At 48.2% G+C, this 12,048-nt stretch overlaps 1 protein-coding gene across 3 annotated transcripts in view; it reads left to right on the top strand.

The window, feature by feature from the left end:
* GLYR1 (glyoxylate reductase 1 homolog) overlaps positions 1–5,095 on the top strand; it is a 121,995-nt gene extending 116,900 nt beyond the window's left edge. For all 3 annotated transcript variants that reach the window (XM_068243484.1, XM_068243483.1, XM_068243485.1), the window contains 2 exons: positions 752–876; positions 2,215–5,095. In XM_068243484.1, the coding sequence (XP_068099585.1) occupies positions 752–876; positions 2,215–2,289 (200 nt within the window). In that variant the 3' untranslated portion in view covers positions 2,290–5,095. The remainder of the gene's footprint in view (positions 1–751; positions 877–2,214) is intronic.
* Positions 5,096–12,048: the final 6,953 nt, after the last annotated feature.

Consider the following 12,048-nt stretch of genomic DNA (forward strand, 5'->3'; position numbering starts at 1 on the left):
CATTAGAGGGAGCCAGGGAAATATACGTTCCACGTGGCGCTTCATGTGACTCCGATGCTTGTGGCTTGGAAGGAGGAAGCTTCAGAGACGCATGAAGTCCCACGTGGAGCACCACGCCCTGACTCTCCACTCATACTGATGCTGAGCTGCTTTGGATGGCATTATTCGGGTTTCTGAATAAGGAGCCCTGGACTCGAACAACAAACCTGTCTCTGTCACATTTTCCAGGACGCGGGGGGCCGGGACTGCGGTGACGCGGGGGGCCGGGACTGCGGTGACGCGGGGGGCCGGGACTGCGGTGACGCGGGGGGCCGGGACTGCGGTGACGCGGGGGGCCGGGACTGCGGTGACGCGGGGGGCCGGGACTGCGGTGACGCGGGGGGCCGGGACTGCGGTGACGCGGGGGGCCGGGACTGCGGTGACGCGGGGTGCCGGGACTGCGGTGACGCGACTGAGGTGACATGGGGGCCGAACCTGTGGTGACGCGGGGTGCCAAGCCTAAGGTGACGTGGGGACCGATCCTGCGGTGACGCGGGGTGCTGAGCCTGAGGTGTCATGGGGGCCGAACGCGGGGTGCCGAGCTGCGGTGACGTGGGGGCCGAACCTGTGGTGACGCGACTGCGGTGACGCGGGGTGCTGAGCCTGAGGTGACGTGGGGGCCGAACCTGTGGTGGCGTGTCGCTGATTATTGTCGTCCCATGTGTACCATGGCTGCCAATGTCTCGTTCTGACCTTGACTGTCTTCTTCCAGATATCCTGCAGGGGAACTTCAAACCAGACTTCTATCTGAAGTACATCCAGAAAGACCTGAGGCTAGCCATCGCCATGGGAGACTCCATGAACCACCCGACTCCAATGGCTGCCGCAGCCAATGAGGTGAGACTGTCGGCTGCTGCGCTAGTCCGAACTGAAAGGAAACGTACAGCATTTTCTGTTCAGTGGGGGAAGAGAGGTGTGAGTAATCGTGAAAATGCTGTGGCGGAGCTATGGAGGGGCGGGGTCCAGGGGGTCTGTATCTCCTTGCTCTAAAGCAAGGGGGTAACCTGATAATTAGGGGGGCGGGCATTGGGGAAGGGGGTGCAGCCTCTTTTTTTATCTACTTCCCTTTCTAATGTAACCACTTCATGCAATAAGGGCTCAGATACACGTGTGCAAGAGCATGGCCCGCCTCCCGTGGCAGGAAAGAGCAGGCCCGCCTCCCGTGGCAGGAAGAGCAGGCCCGCCTCCCGTGGCAGGAAGAGCAGGCCCGCCTCCCGTGGCAGGAAGAGCAGACCCGCCTCCCGTGGCAGGAAGAGCACGCCCGCTCCCGTGGCACTTGTCATGTGAAAATTAGAAAGTGTGAAACATAAAAAAAAAGTGTATTCTTTGCATGTACATCTAATCTTCCCCTGGAAAATGCCTATAAAATATAATACTTAAAAAATATTACCCAATGAAGAAAAAAAAAATATATGTAGCACTTTGTTGGCACAAGTAATAAAAAGTTATTGCTGTATTGATAGCAATACAGCTAAAATTCCAAAATTCTCCGGAATCTTAAAGGACAACGTTAACGAAGTATATGGAGGCTGCCATATTTATATCCTTTTAAACAATACCAGTTGCCTGGCTGTCCTGTTGATCCTCTGTCTCTAAAGCTACATACACACACCTGATCTCTTCACCCGTCAGACCTGCCTACGGGGCGCCCATTCTGACGACTGTTTCCCCCTGTGTACAGTCTGTCCTCAGGCTGATAAGGCTGGTTTTGACTGATCCGCTCAGCTTGTACTCACGTGCAACTGTCGGCAGAACGACCAGGGCGGTCTGACGGACCGTTTTTTTTTTTTTTTAAAGTGCCTCGTGTGTACTCTCCTTAAGGCTTTTAGCCATAGACCCTAATCAAGCATGCAGCAGATCAGGTGTTTCTGACATTATTGTCCGATGTGACAAGATTAACTGCATGCTTGTTTCTGGTGTTATTCAGACGCTACTGCAGCCAAACAGACCAGAAGGCTGCTAGGCAACTAGTATTGCTTAAAAGGAAATAAATATGGCAGCCTACATATCCCTTAAAGGACAACTGTAGTGAGAAGAATAATAGCCCAGAAAGCAAAGTAGTTAACTACAAAAAATGAGACATTGATCTCCCCTAACCCTTCTCATTAGTAAGGCAAGATGACCGTTCTGTTTGACCTGACATCTCTCTGATTGTTATTTCTGTCTGCCTTGCAGGTCTACAAAAGAGCGAAAGCATTGGACCAATCAGACAACGACATGTCCGCTGTGTACAGGGCCTACATCCACTAGTCTATCTCCGTTTCATTGTCAAGAATTAAAGTTAATATTTCTGTACCTTGTTTTTAACACACCACCGGCCCATCTCTGTCTCCTCCTCCGCAGACGTTCTTGCCTCTCTCTGCATTCTGCCGTGGTCCTTGTGAATTGTCCACACGTCTGGTCAGGCTGCACCACCAGAGGAAAGCTTGCTGCCGGTCCTCTCCAGCCTTGCACTAAAGGAGACACTTCATAAGAGAGCTTTGGTTAAGTGACGTATCCACCAAGAGGACATTCTGACCTGCAAGACCTCCGTTGCTTGCCAGTCTTTCCTCGTCTTTACCGCTGAAGGACATCTGAACGTTGACTTGTAGACACCAGCAAGAAGATGTGTCCTGCAGATGACTACTTTTCTTGGAAGAGCCTCTGCCTAGCTGTACAATACGCAATCTTATTTTATTTTTGTTTTGTACAACCCTTTGCTTTGCCCTCACCTCCATCACCATAACACATGCAATGGTTGGGCCTCACCTCTGGTCACTTGTCTTCTCCTAACTTACAATGTGGAAGTCTCCTCCTGGAACCTCCTGGCATTCTTCCTGAATGACAACGGTTGGCTTTAGCAGATTGGCTGCTGGAAACTCTAACCAGCCACTCTGCAATAGCTGGGGAACCGCAGATACTTTGCATCCGGTCTGATGATGAAGAGTGCCAGGGGGGTTCTTCTGTAGGTTCTATTTCATGTGTTCTGATCTGCTGTGCAGTAATTGTGATCCTGAAGCTTCTTATGAAGGATCTCCAGAGGTTTCCCCACGGGGGGGGGGGGGGGGGGGAACCGCTAGACGCCGGGCACGATGGTGATGAGAGGCCGCTCCTATCTGCCGCTGTTGCGGTTCATTGATGGGACATGGATCGCTTCCCAATACACAAGCAGATTAATGAGATTTTCCTAAGTTTATAAGCAAGTGCTCCTACAGACCTTCTCTGTACACAATGATGATTAGGCAGTAAAAACTGGTGCAAGTCTACTTTTGGGGACCCAGCAGGAAACCTCATAGGGAACAGTTCTCCCATCACAGTATGAAGCGTTGTGATTGGCCAAATATGCTAGGCGTGGTTTATTACAACCTACTAGAAACCTACCAGTTGGAGAGGGCACTGTCCACCCAATGATGTTAGCAGAATTTCCCTGGGGTGTCCTGCTGGGTCCCCTGAACTAGACTTACGCCTAAAAGGTTGCATCCCTGGCTTGGGTCATGTTGGACCATAACAAGGGTTGCAGTGAGGATGCACTGATGACCCAAGAAAGGGTTGCAAATGCTTCCCACTAAATAGCATGATAATGGCAAAATATGAGGCCTGGCTTGTGTAATCTCCACCCCTGAGGAGTGTCAGTGGAATATATATATGGGGCTCGGAGGGGAGGAAGCGAGAAGACATTACCTCCAGCAGCTGTAGGCACCGGGGAATGAGGAGCCTCCGATCCTTCAAAGGAAGGTTCAGCATCTTCTTACTCTTTCATGGCTACTGTATAGCAAATTGGAAGATGTGAAATTGTCTCCACTTGTCCTTTGACTGTTGTAATTGGGAAAGGGCAGCCACAGATGAAGGGCAGGTCCCCCGGGGAAAAGGTGTTACTTAGTTACCAATAGCTCTCTTCTAAGTTGAGATTGCCCCTGTGATCAGTGATTGAACAAGCTGCCTGATTGGCTGAGCACACTTGGGCTGGTCCGTGCCACTTCCACGTTCTCTCGCTGCCACGCCCGTGGTTATCCGATCAGCAAGATGGGAATCCTCTGAGCTGATGCTGTCGTGTTGTAAGTTGCATGCAGTGTGCTGTTGGGTCAGTTAGTTTCAGTTGCCCCCAGTGACGAGTGGCTTGTAAGTTTTATCAGCTCAGAAAGGTTCACCCTGAGCCCCAGTTGGTTCCTGAAGTCATGAAAACGTCCCTCACAACGCTCATCCATAGTCTGGCCAGTGCATGGCTGTGTAGAGCCACTAGCTGAACGTGACCTAGGGACAGATTTTTCTTCTAATAGTGCATACACACATGCAATTTTGATTGGCCAGTCACTGACCAATTTTATAACTTCTGTGCAGTATGAGGGCCAACAGATTATGTATTCTCTGAACAGATTCTGTAGGCAAGCTCATACTACATGGAATTGATAAAATTGGCCAATTTCAATTGGGTGTATGTACCAGGCTTTAGGGTCTGCTGGAGATGGAGGCAAGATTACCATGTATGCTGTTTTTTCTAAGTGATGAATTTGCCAGACAGGCTTTGTAAGGACCGCTCAGTGAGTGGAGTTGGTTACTTGCCGTTGGTTTTGAGATGTTATTCTCCAGGCTTTCGATTTTCCGCTGTCCCGACCTCAGAGAGCCGGTAGTCCTTTCTTTATTAATGGCAGCTAAAAATTCCATCTTCTGTTTAAAAAAAAAAAAAAAAAAAAAAAAGAGGAAAAAAAATACAGATGATTTTCTTTTTTGCTTAAGAAAACTTTTTTTTTTAAAATAGTTTTTATTTATTGAAGTTTTTATTACGCAGTTTTATTGTACGCTTTTAGTTTGGGCTTTTAGTTTCTTGTAATGGACAAACTTGGCTTCTGTTTTGTGCGTTTTTTTTTTTTTTTTTTAGTTTGGCGATATTCTGAGGACGGCGAGGCGGTTTTCTGGGCGTTGGGGGTTAAATCTAAAATCGTTTCAGGTTGGCAGTTTTGGAGCGTGATTGGCAGTTTTGTGATTCCGTGTAAAACGCTTTGACCGACGGCGTCATCTCAAAGACGGGAAGATCAAATCTGGAGACTGACGAAAATAAAGATCGTTTCTTAAAATGCTACATCAGATATTTGTTCTCTTCATTTTGGATAAGTTGTATACGTTTTAGAAACTTGATGATTTTGTTCCTGTGACCTTTTGTGATTTTTCCTTTCCTTTCGGTGACAGCAGGACAGGAACAGATGATAAATCCTCCTAACGGGGGCACACTGCTGCCAGTTACTTTATTTGTCCTTTGGTAGGCAGTTAGCACCTCTGTCAAGTTTTATTTGTCTGAGATGCTGTTGGGGAGTTTTGCCTAAGTTTCCACTAGAAGCATGCAAGTCGCATGTGAAATTTTGCATGCAAATACAAAAATACACGTTTATCATTTTTAAGTGCAATCACACCGTTTTTTCTTTGATGTGGTTGTTACAAAGGAAGTTGTATTGGTAATGTTTGCGATAATTGCATCACACGCGATTTTCCTGCACGCGACGTGCGAAAAATAGCAACATGGTGGTGTTTTTTTCTTGGATGGGATTTTTGCATCTAATGGAAAAAAAGCTCATAGTAATTCAATGCTGTGTGAATCTGTGTGCTGAAAAACCGCCCAAATTTGCAACTAGTGGAACCAGGCGCTTTCCCGTTACGTCTTTCGTGGTGATATGCGGGGGGGTCACAGGGTAGCCATGCTTGTTTCTATGATATACGCATTTCCACGGAACCAAAAAGCGTAAAACATCTGATTCTGAGAAAGCTGGGAGTGGTTTATAAGTGGGGGACCCCTTAAAGAGACACTGAAGCGAAAACAAATTATGCTATACAGTAATGAATTAGTTGTGTAGTACGGATAATTACTAGAACAATAGTAGCAAAGAAAATATTCTCATTTTCAGTTATATAGTGTTTTTTATAACACTGCATCATTCTCTAATATTTGCAGTTTACACACTACTCAGAATTCTAAATGATTTTACAGAGCAGGCCAGTGAACTATTGACCTGTCCTCTGCTGAAGAAAAAAAAACAATACAGTGACTAAAAAACAATATAGTGACTGACAGTTGAGATAACAAGCTTCAGAAGACAGAGCTCTCTGCGATTTTGAAAGTCGTGGAGCTCAATGGCTCTTTTGCATAGATAACTGGAGTTTCTTAACTCTTCCTGTACTGGAAACAACATTAGACTTATGTCTCTGCTCCTAATGTTTTATTTCTTAGCTGTAATGATGCATGTGGAAACCGTTCATCTGGAAGCACAGCACTAGTCTAGTTGAGGGGACCTATGGCTGTTCTTGCAACAATCAGGTATGTAAGAAATGGGAGCCCAGCAGGAAACCCTATCCATACCACCAGCCTAATAGGTTTAGTAAAGTTGGATGAGCTGGAGCCCAGCAGCTTGAAGGTCCTAGTGTCCTGTGCCCAAAGCCCAGCAGCTTGGAGGTCCTAGTGTCCTGTGCCCAAAGCCCAGCAGCTTGGAGGTCCTAGTGTCCTGTGCCCAAAGCCCAGCAGCTTGGAGGTCCTAGTGTCCTGTGGCCGAAGCCCAGCAGCTTGGAGGTCCTAGTGTCCTGTGCCCGGAGCCCAGCAGCTGAAGGTCCTAGTGTCCTGTGGCCGAAGCCCAGCAGCTTGGAGGTCCTAGTGTCCTTTGGCCGGAGCCCAGCAGCTTGGAGGTCCTAGTGTCCTGTGGCCAAAGCCCAGCAGCTTGGAGGTCCTAGTGTCCTGTGCCCGGAGCCCAGCAGCTTGGAGGTCCTAGTGTCCTGTGGCCGAAGCCCAGCAGCTTGGAGGTCCTAGTGTCCTGTGCCCGGAGCCCAGCAGCTGAAGGTCCTAGTGTCCTGTGGCCAAAGCCCAGCAGCTTGGGAGGTCCTAGTGTCCTGTGGCCGGAGCCCAGCAGCTTGGAGGTCCTAGTGTCCTGTGGCCGGAGCCCAGCAGCTTGGAGGTCCTAGTGTCCTGTGGCCGAAGCCCAGCAGCTTGGAGGTCCTAGTGTCCTGTGCCCGGAGCCCAGCAGCTTGGAGGTCCTAGTGTCCTGTGCCCGGAGCCCAGCAGCTGAAGGTCCTAGTGTCCTGTGGCCAAAGCCCAGCAGCTTGGAGGTCCTAGTGTCCTGTGCCCGGAGCCCAGCAGCTTGGAGGTCCTAGTGTCCTGTGGCCGAAGCCCAGCAGCTTGGAGGTCCTAGTGTCCTGTGGCCGAAGGTCCTAGTGTTCAGTGTTGGGGTTTCCCCTGGGTCCGCTATTGCCGCCAGTAGCTGTTGGTCTGGGGTTTCTTGCTAGGTCCTCTCAACTAGACTAGCGCTGAGCTTTGCATAGAGCAGTAGTCAGCTGCTGGTTAATTGATCGGCAGTTCCCCAGTATATGAGATGCCTGCGTCGTTCTGTTTCCAAACATGTAAATTCTGGTTAAAGGGAACCTAAAGTGAGAAAGGATATGGATTTTTTTCCTTTTAAAATAATACCAGTTGCCTGGCTGTCCTGCAGATCCTGTGTCTAATACTTTTAGCCACAGCTCCTGAACAAGCATGCAGATCAGGTGCTCTGACTGAAGTCAGACTGGATTAGCTGCATGCTTGTTTCAGGTCTGTGATTCAGCCACTATTGCAGCCAGAGGGATCAGCAGGTCAGCCAGGGAACTGGTATTGTTTATAAGGAAACATCCATATCCCTCTCAGTTTAGGTTCCCTTTAAAGTGAACTGTTAGTATTGCACAAATATTGGCTCACTGTGTGTGTGCACATCTCTTGTTCCTCTTTATGTTCCCTGCAGAGTGTTGCTAGTCACCTTTCCCAAGTATCACAAATCCCACCCTGTATACAGCCCCTCCTACCAGCCAATCAGCTCCTGCCACCCTGCATACAGCCCCTCCTACCAGCCAATCAGCTCCTGCCACCCTGCATACAGCCCCTCCTACCAGCCAATCAGCTCCTGCCACCCTGCATACAGCCCCTCCTACAAGCCAATCAGCTCCTGACACCCTGTATAGCCTCTCCTACAGCTAGTAACAGGGGCGTGGCCTAGAATAAATATATGCGTGACATCATAGTGTTTGGGCCAAGCTCGCTGTCATACTTCCAATGAAAATTTAAACTTGTGCTTTGCATTTTGTAATTTTACACCGTTAAAAATAGTCTCCATTTTGTTTTATAGTCCAAGATGATTTCAAGTTCCTCAGAAGTTGACACTTTGCTTATTTGCCACATCAGCAATAGTATAATATTAGACAGGAGATCTTCTGTAAATACCTAATTTTCTGCACACAACAGGAAGGACAATTTCAGCATCTCAGGCACTATCCTTGCTTTATTAGCTTCTGGCACAAGCCGGGTATGTCTCTAACCTTACTCTGTGCGGGGGGAGGGGAGACTGTAATGCCAGCTTGTCCTCAGTGCCCACCCTCCTACAAGCAGGGCTTATAGCCCACAATGTGTAATGCCAGCTTATCCTCAGTGCCCACCCTCCGACAAGCAGGGCTTATAGCCCACAATGAATTAAAAAAAAAAAATATATATATATATATATATATATATTTTTTTTTTTTTTACAAACTGAAGTCTGGTGAATTATAGCAGAGTGGCAGTCCCATTTAGTGTTTTCCGTATGAGTTGCTGAAATTGAAGACATCAAGAAATCCTTGCTATGCATTAAGGTGTGTCTTCTTTCAACAGGACTGACGTTTAGTATCATCATGAAAAGGGGCGGAGATATGATTATTGTCATGAAAAGGGGTGGAGATATGGTTATCGTCATGAAAAGGGGTGGAGATATGGTTATCGTCATGAAAAGGGGTGGAGATATGGTTATCGTCATGAAAAGGGGTGGAGATATGATTGTCATCATGAAAAGGGGCAGAGATATGGTTATCGTCATGAAAAGGGGTGGAGATATGGTTATCGTCATGAAAAGGGGTGGAGATATGGTTATCGTCATGAAAAGGGGTGGAGATATGATTGTCATCATGAAAAGAGGCGGAGATATGGTTATCGTCATGAAAAGGGGTGGAGATATGGTTATCGTCATGAAAAGGGGTGGAGATATGGTTATCGTCATGAAAAGGGGTGGATATATGATCATTGTTGTCATGAAAAGGGGCGGAGACAATTGTGTCCAATAAGAGAAGCCTGTATGTAATAATAATGTGCTACATTACGAGAAATCCATTTCCCCTTAAAGTGATACCAATTTAGGGTTCACAGGTGACCAGAACCTTTACCCATTGGCCCAACCATTAGCTCCTCCTTCTGCCTTATCTGTAAATAGTGGTCTTCATGTCACATGTTACACTTTGAAGCTCCTCCCCATTTTGCTTATTGGTTCTTCTGATCAGACACGCCCCCTTCACTTCTCTGCTTTCCTGCTGATTGGCCTTTTTATTGGTTTTAGTTCCGGTTTGTTTTATTTTGTGGGGGGAGGGAGCCTTGTGAAAGGGGCGGGGCTGTTATGTTTTATAATTCGAGTTTTGTCATTGGAATATAGTGTGTTATATGGGGCGGGGGGAGGGCGGGGTAATTGAGTTTTGTGCAATTAGCGATGCTACTGGCAGACAATAAAAGCCTTCCTTGGTTATCTGCTCTTGTCGTCATTTTACCTACAAGGGCGGGGCCAGCTTACTCAGACGCTCGTTGGATGAGTTGCTGCAAATGCTATGCAGTTGTCTATATTGGGCCATCTCATTTGTATCAACTCAGAAAATCAACCTCGCATTGATTGATCACCCGTATAAGAGAGTATTGCGTTTCCTGATGCGTTGCTTCTGATCACATGGCCGTGTGACGCTACCTTTCATTGGCTGGACCAGCGTCGCTCCAAACATGGAGGATATTATGCCCTACACTTGCCAATCTTTTGTTTCCAAATTCTGAACTGCAGATCTGTTAAAGCGGACTGGAACTCAGAACTTCATCTGTGCTCTAAAAGATAAGCAACAGCATTATAACCTTTAAAGAAAAACATCTTTGTTACAGCTGATACAAATCCTGCAATAAATCTGTAGTGTGCCTACTTCCTACTTTCATGGAAGCAGACATAGGGTTAACATCCTGCGTTTACCAATTAGCTGCTCTGGTGATGACTGCCAAGATTCCTGAGCTGATAGCTGAGAGATCAGATTACAACTTGTGCTTTGTCACAGACAGGCTAAACTCTCTAAATACATACAGGGTGGATTTCTCTGTTTTCCTTCTGTCCTGTGCAAGAGTTCAGGTTCCCATTTAAGGGCCCGTTTCTACTAAGACACGCGATGTGATAGCGGTGTATTATATTTCCACCTACCGTGATCCGTTGGGGGGGGTTTAGCAGGATTGTGATTTGCACCAGGAGAAAAAAAAAGCAGGAACATTTCCCGAATTCTGGAAAATAGCTTTGCAAGCTGCTGCTGATCCCAGATGAGTGCACATCGCTCTCTGCGAGTGTCTAGAGGAGCCAGACTCCCACTTCCTCTGCAGGAACTTTTGCACAGCAGCAGACAGATCTTTGCCTCCGAGCAAACATTGCCTTGATAAAGGGATCCTATGTGGCTCTGAAACGTTCGCTGTATTCTTTTACATCGTGTCACATGGGAGGCTGACCTGCCCGCTGGTCGTAGGTTCAGGCTGCGGCCCACGAGTGCCGTTAGTTTAGATGCAGCTGAATGGCAGCTTTTATAACCTCACACCTGTCAGCGCTAGGTGCCATTATCCGGTGGCAGAGAATCGCACCGGATAATGGTGCGACCGGTTTCATCCCAGAGACCGCCTCTTCACCGCCAGTACCGACCGGTGCAGGAGAGCAGCGAGACCGCCTCTTCACCACCAGTACCGACCGGTGCAGGGGAGCAGCGAGACCGCCTCTTTACCGCTAGTACCAACCGGTGCAGGAGAGCAGCGAGACCGCCTCTTCACCGCCAGTACTCACCAGTGCAGGGCAGCAGCGAGACCGCCTCTTCACCGCCAGTACTCACCAGTGCAGGGGAGCAGTCAGAGCGCCTCTTTACCGCTAGTACCAAATGGTGCAGGGGAGCAGCGAGACCGCCTCTTCATCGCTAGTACCAACCGGTGCAGGAGAGCAGCGAGACCGCCTCTTCACCACCAGTACCGACCGGTGCAGGGGAGCAGCGAGACCGCCTCTTCACCGCTAGTACCGACCGGTGCAGGGGAGCAGCGAGACCGCCTCTTCACCGCTAGTACCAACCAGTGCAGGACAGCAGCTGACAGGCGGGGAATTCACCAAGTCAGCACATTCAGCTGCCTGTGGCCTAAGGTCACATTTACACTGGGAATTGCAAAATGCTAGCAAAATCACTGCTGTTTTGCAAAGCGATTTTTCCTGATATTTTTCACTGTACAGGAAAGCAATTTTGCAGTGATTGTGTTTTGTTATTCTTTAACATTGAAATGCAATTGCTACAGAAATGCTGCATGCAACATTTAGAGATGTCAGATCACTGGCGACCGACCGTTACGGTGTGAACATTGCTATTGCCTTGCACTGCCATGGAGCTTTTTCAAGTGCTAGAGATTTACAGAGCAATAACTGCTAAACAATGTGGTGTATTGCGCTCTTTCACAGTGATTGTCGTAATTGGCTAATTACGATTAAGCAAAATTACGCATACATTTTCGCAATTATGCCTATATTACAAATTTGTAATGGGATTGACTTTGTTTAATCATCCGTAATTGTGCATGAATTTACGTGTAATTACGTGACGACTTTGGCGGTGAATAGGAAAGCTCCCCAAACATGCTGTGGCTACCTAACGCCTGGGGCTGCAGTGTGCAGGAGATCGCACACAGGCTGCGCGTGCATCTCCTGCTTGGGTGGGGGGCGGAGCTCCGCCTTGCCTTCAGTTTCCGAGCAGTGATTGCTGCTCGGGAGATTGTTAGACGACATAATTGCCATCTATTTACACAGTGCAGCGCTGTGATCTGCAGCAGCGCTGTACTGGGGACAGCCGTGTGACACAGTCCTCCTGGGGCCCTTGAGAGCGATCGGCTCTCATATGCAGAAGCCTATGACAGCTGATTGCCAAGATTGGCCGGCTGGGGGAGGGAGGGGTTTGGGAAACAAACAA

The sequence above is a fragment of the Hyperolius riggenbachi genome, chromosome 7 (assembly GCF_040937935.1).
Source record: "Hyperolius riggenbachi isolate aHypRig1 chromosome 7, aHypRig1.pri, whole genome shotgun sequence".
NCBI lineage: Eukaryota > Metazoa > Chordata > Amphibia > Anura > Hyperoliidae > Hyperolius > Hyperolius riggenbachi.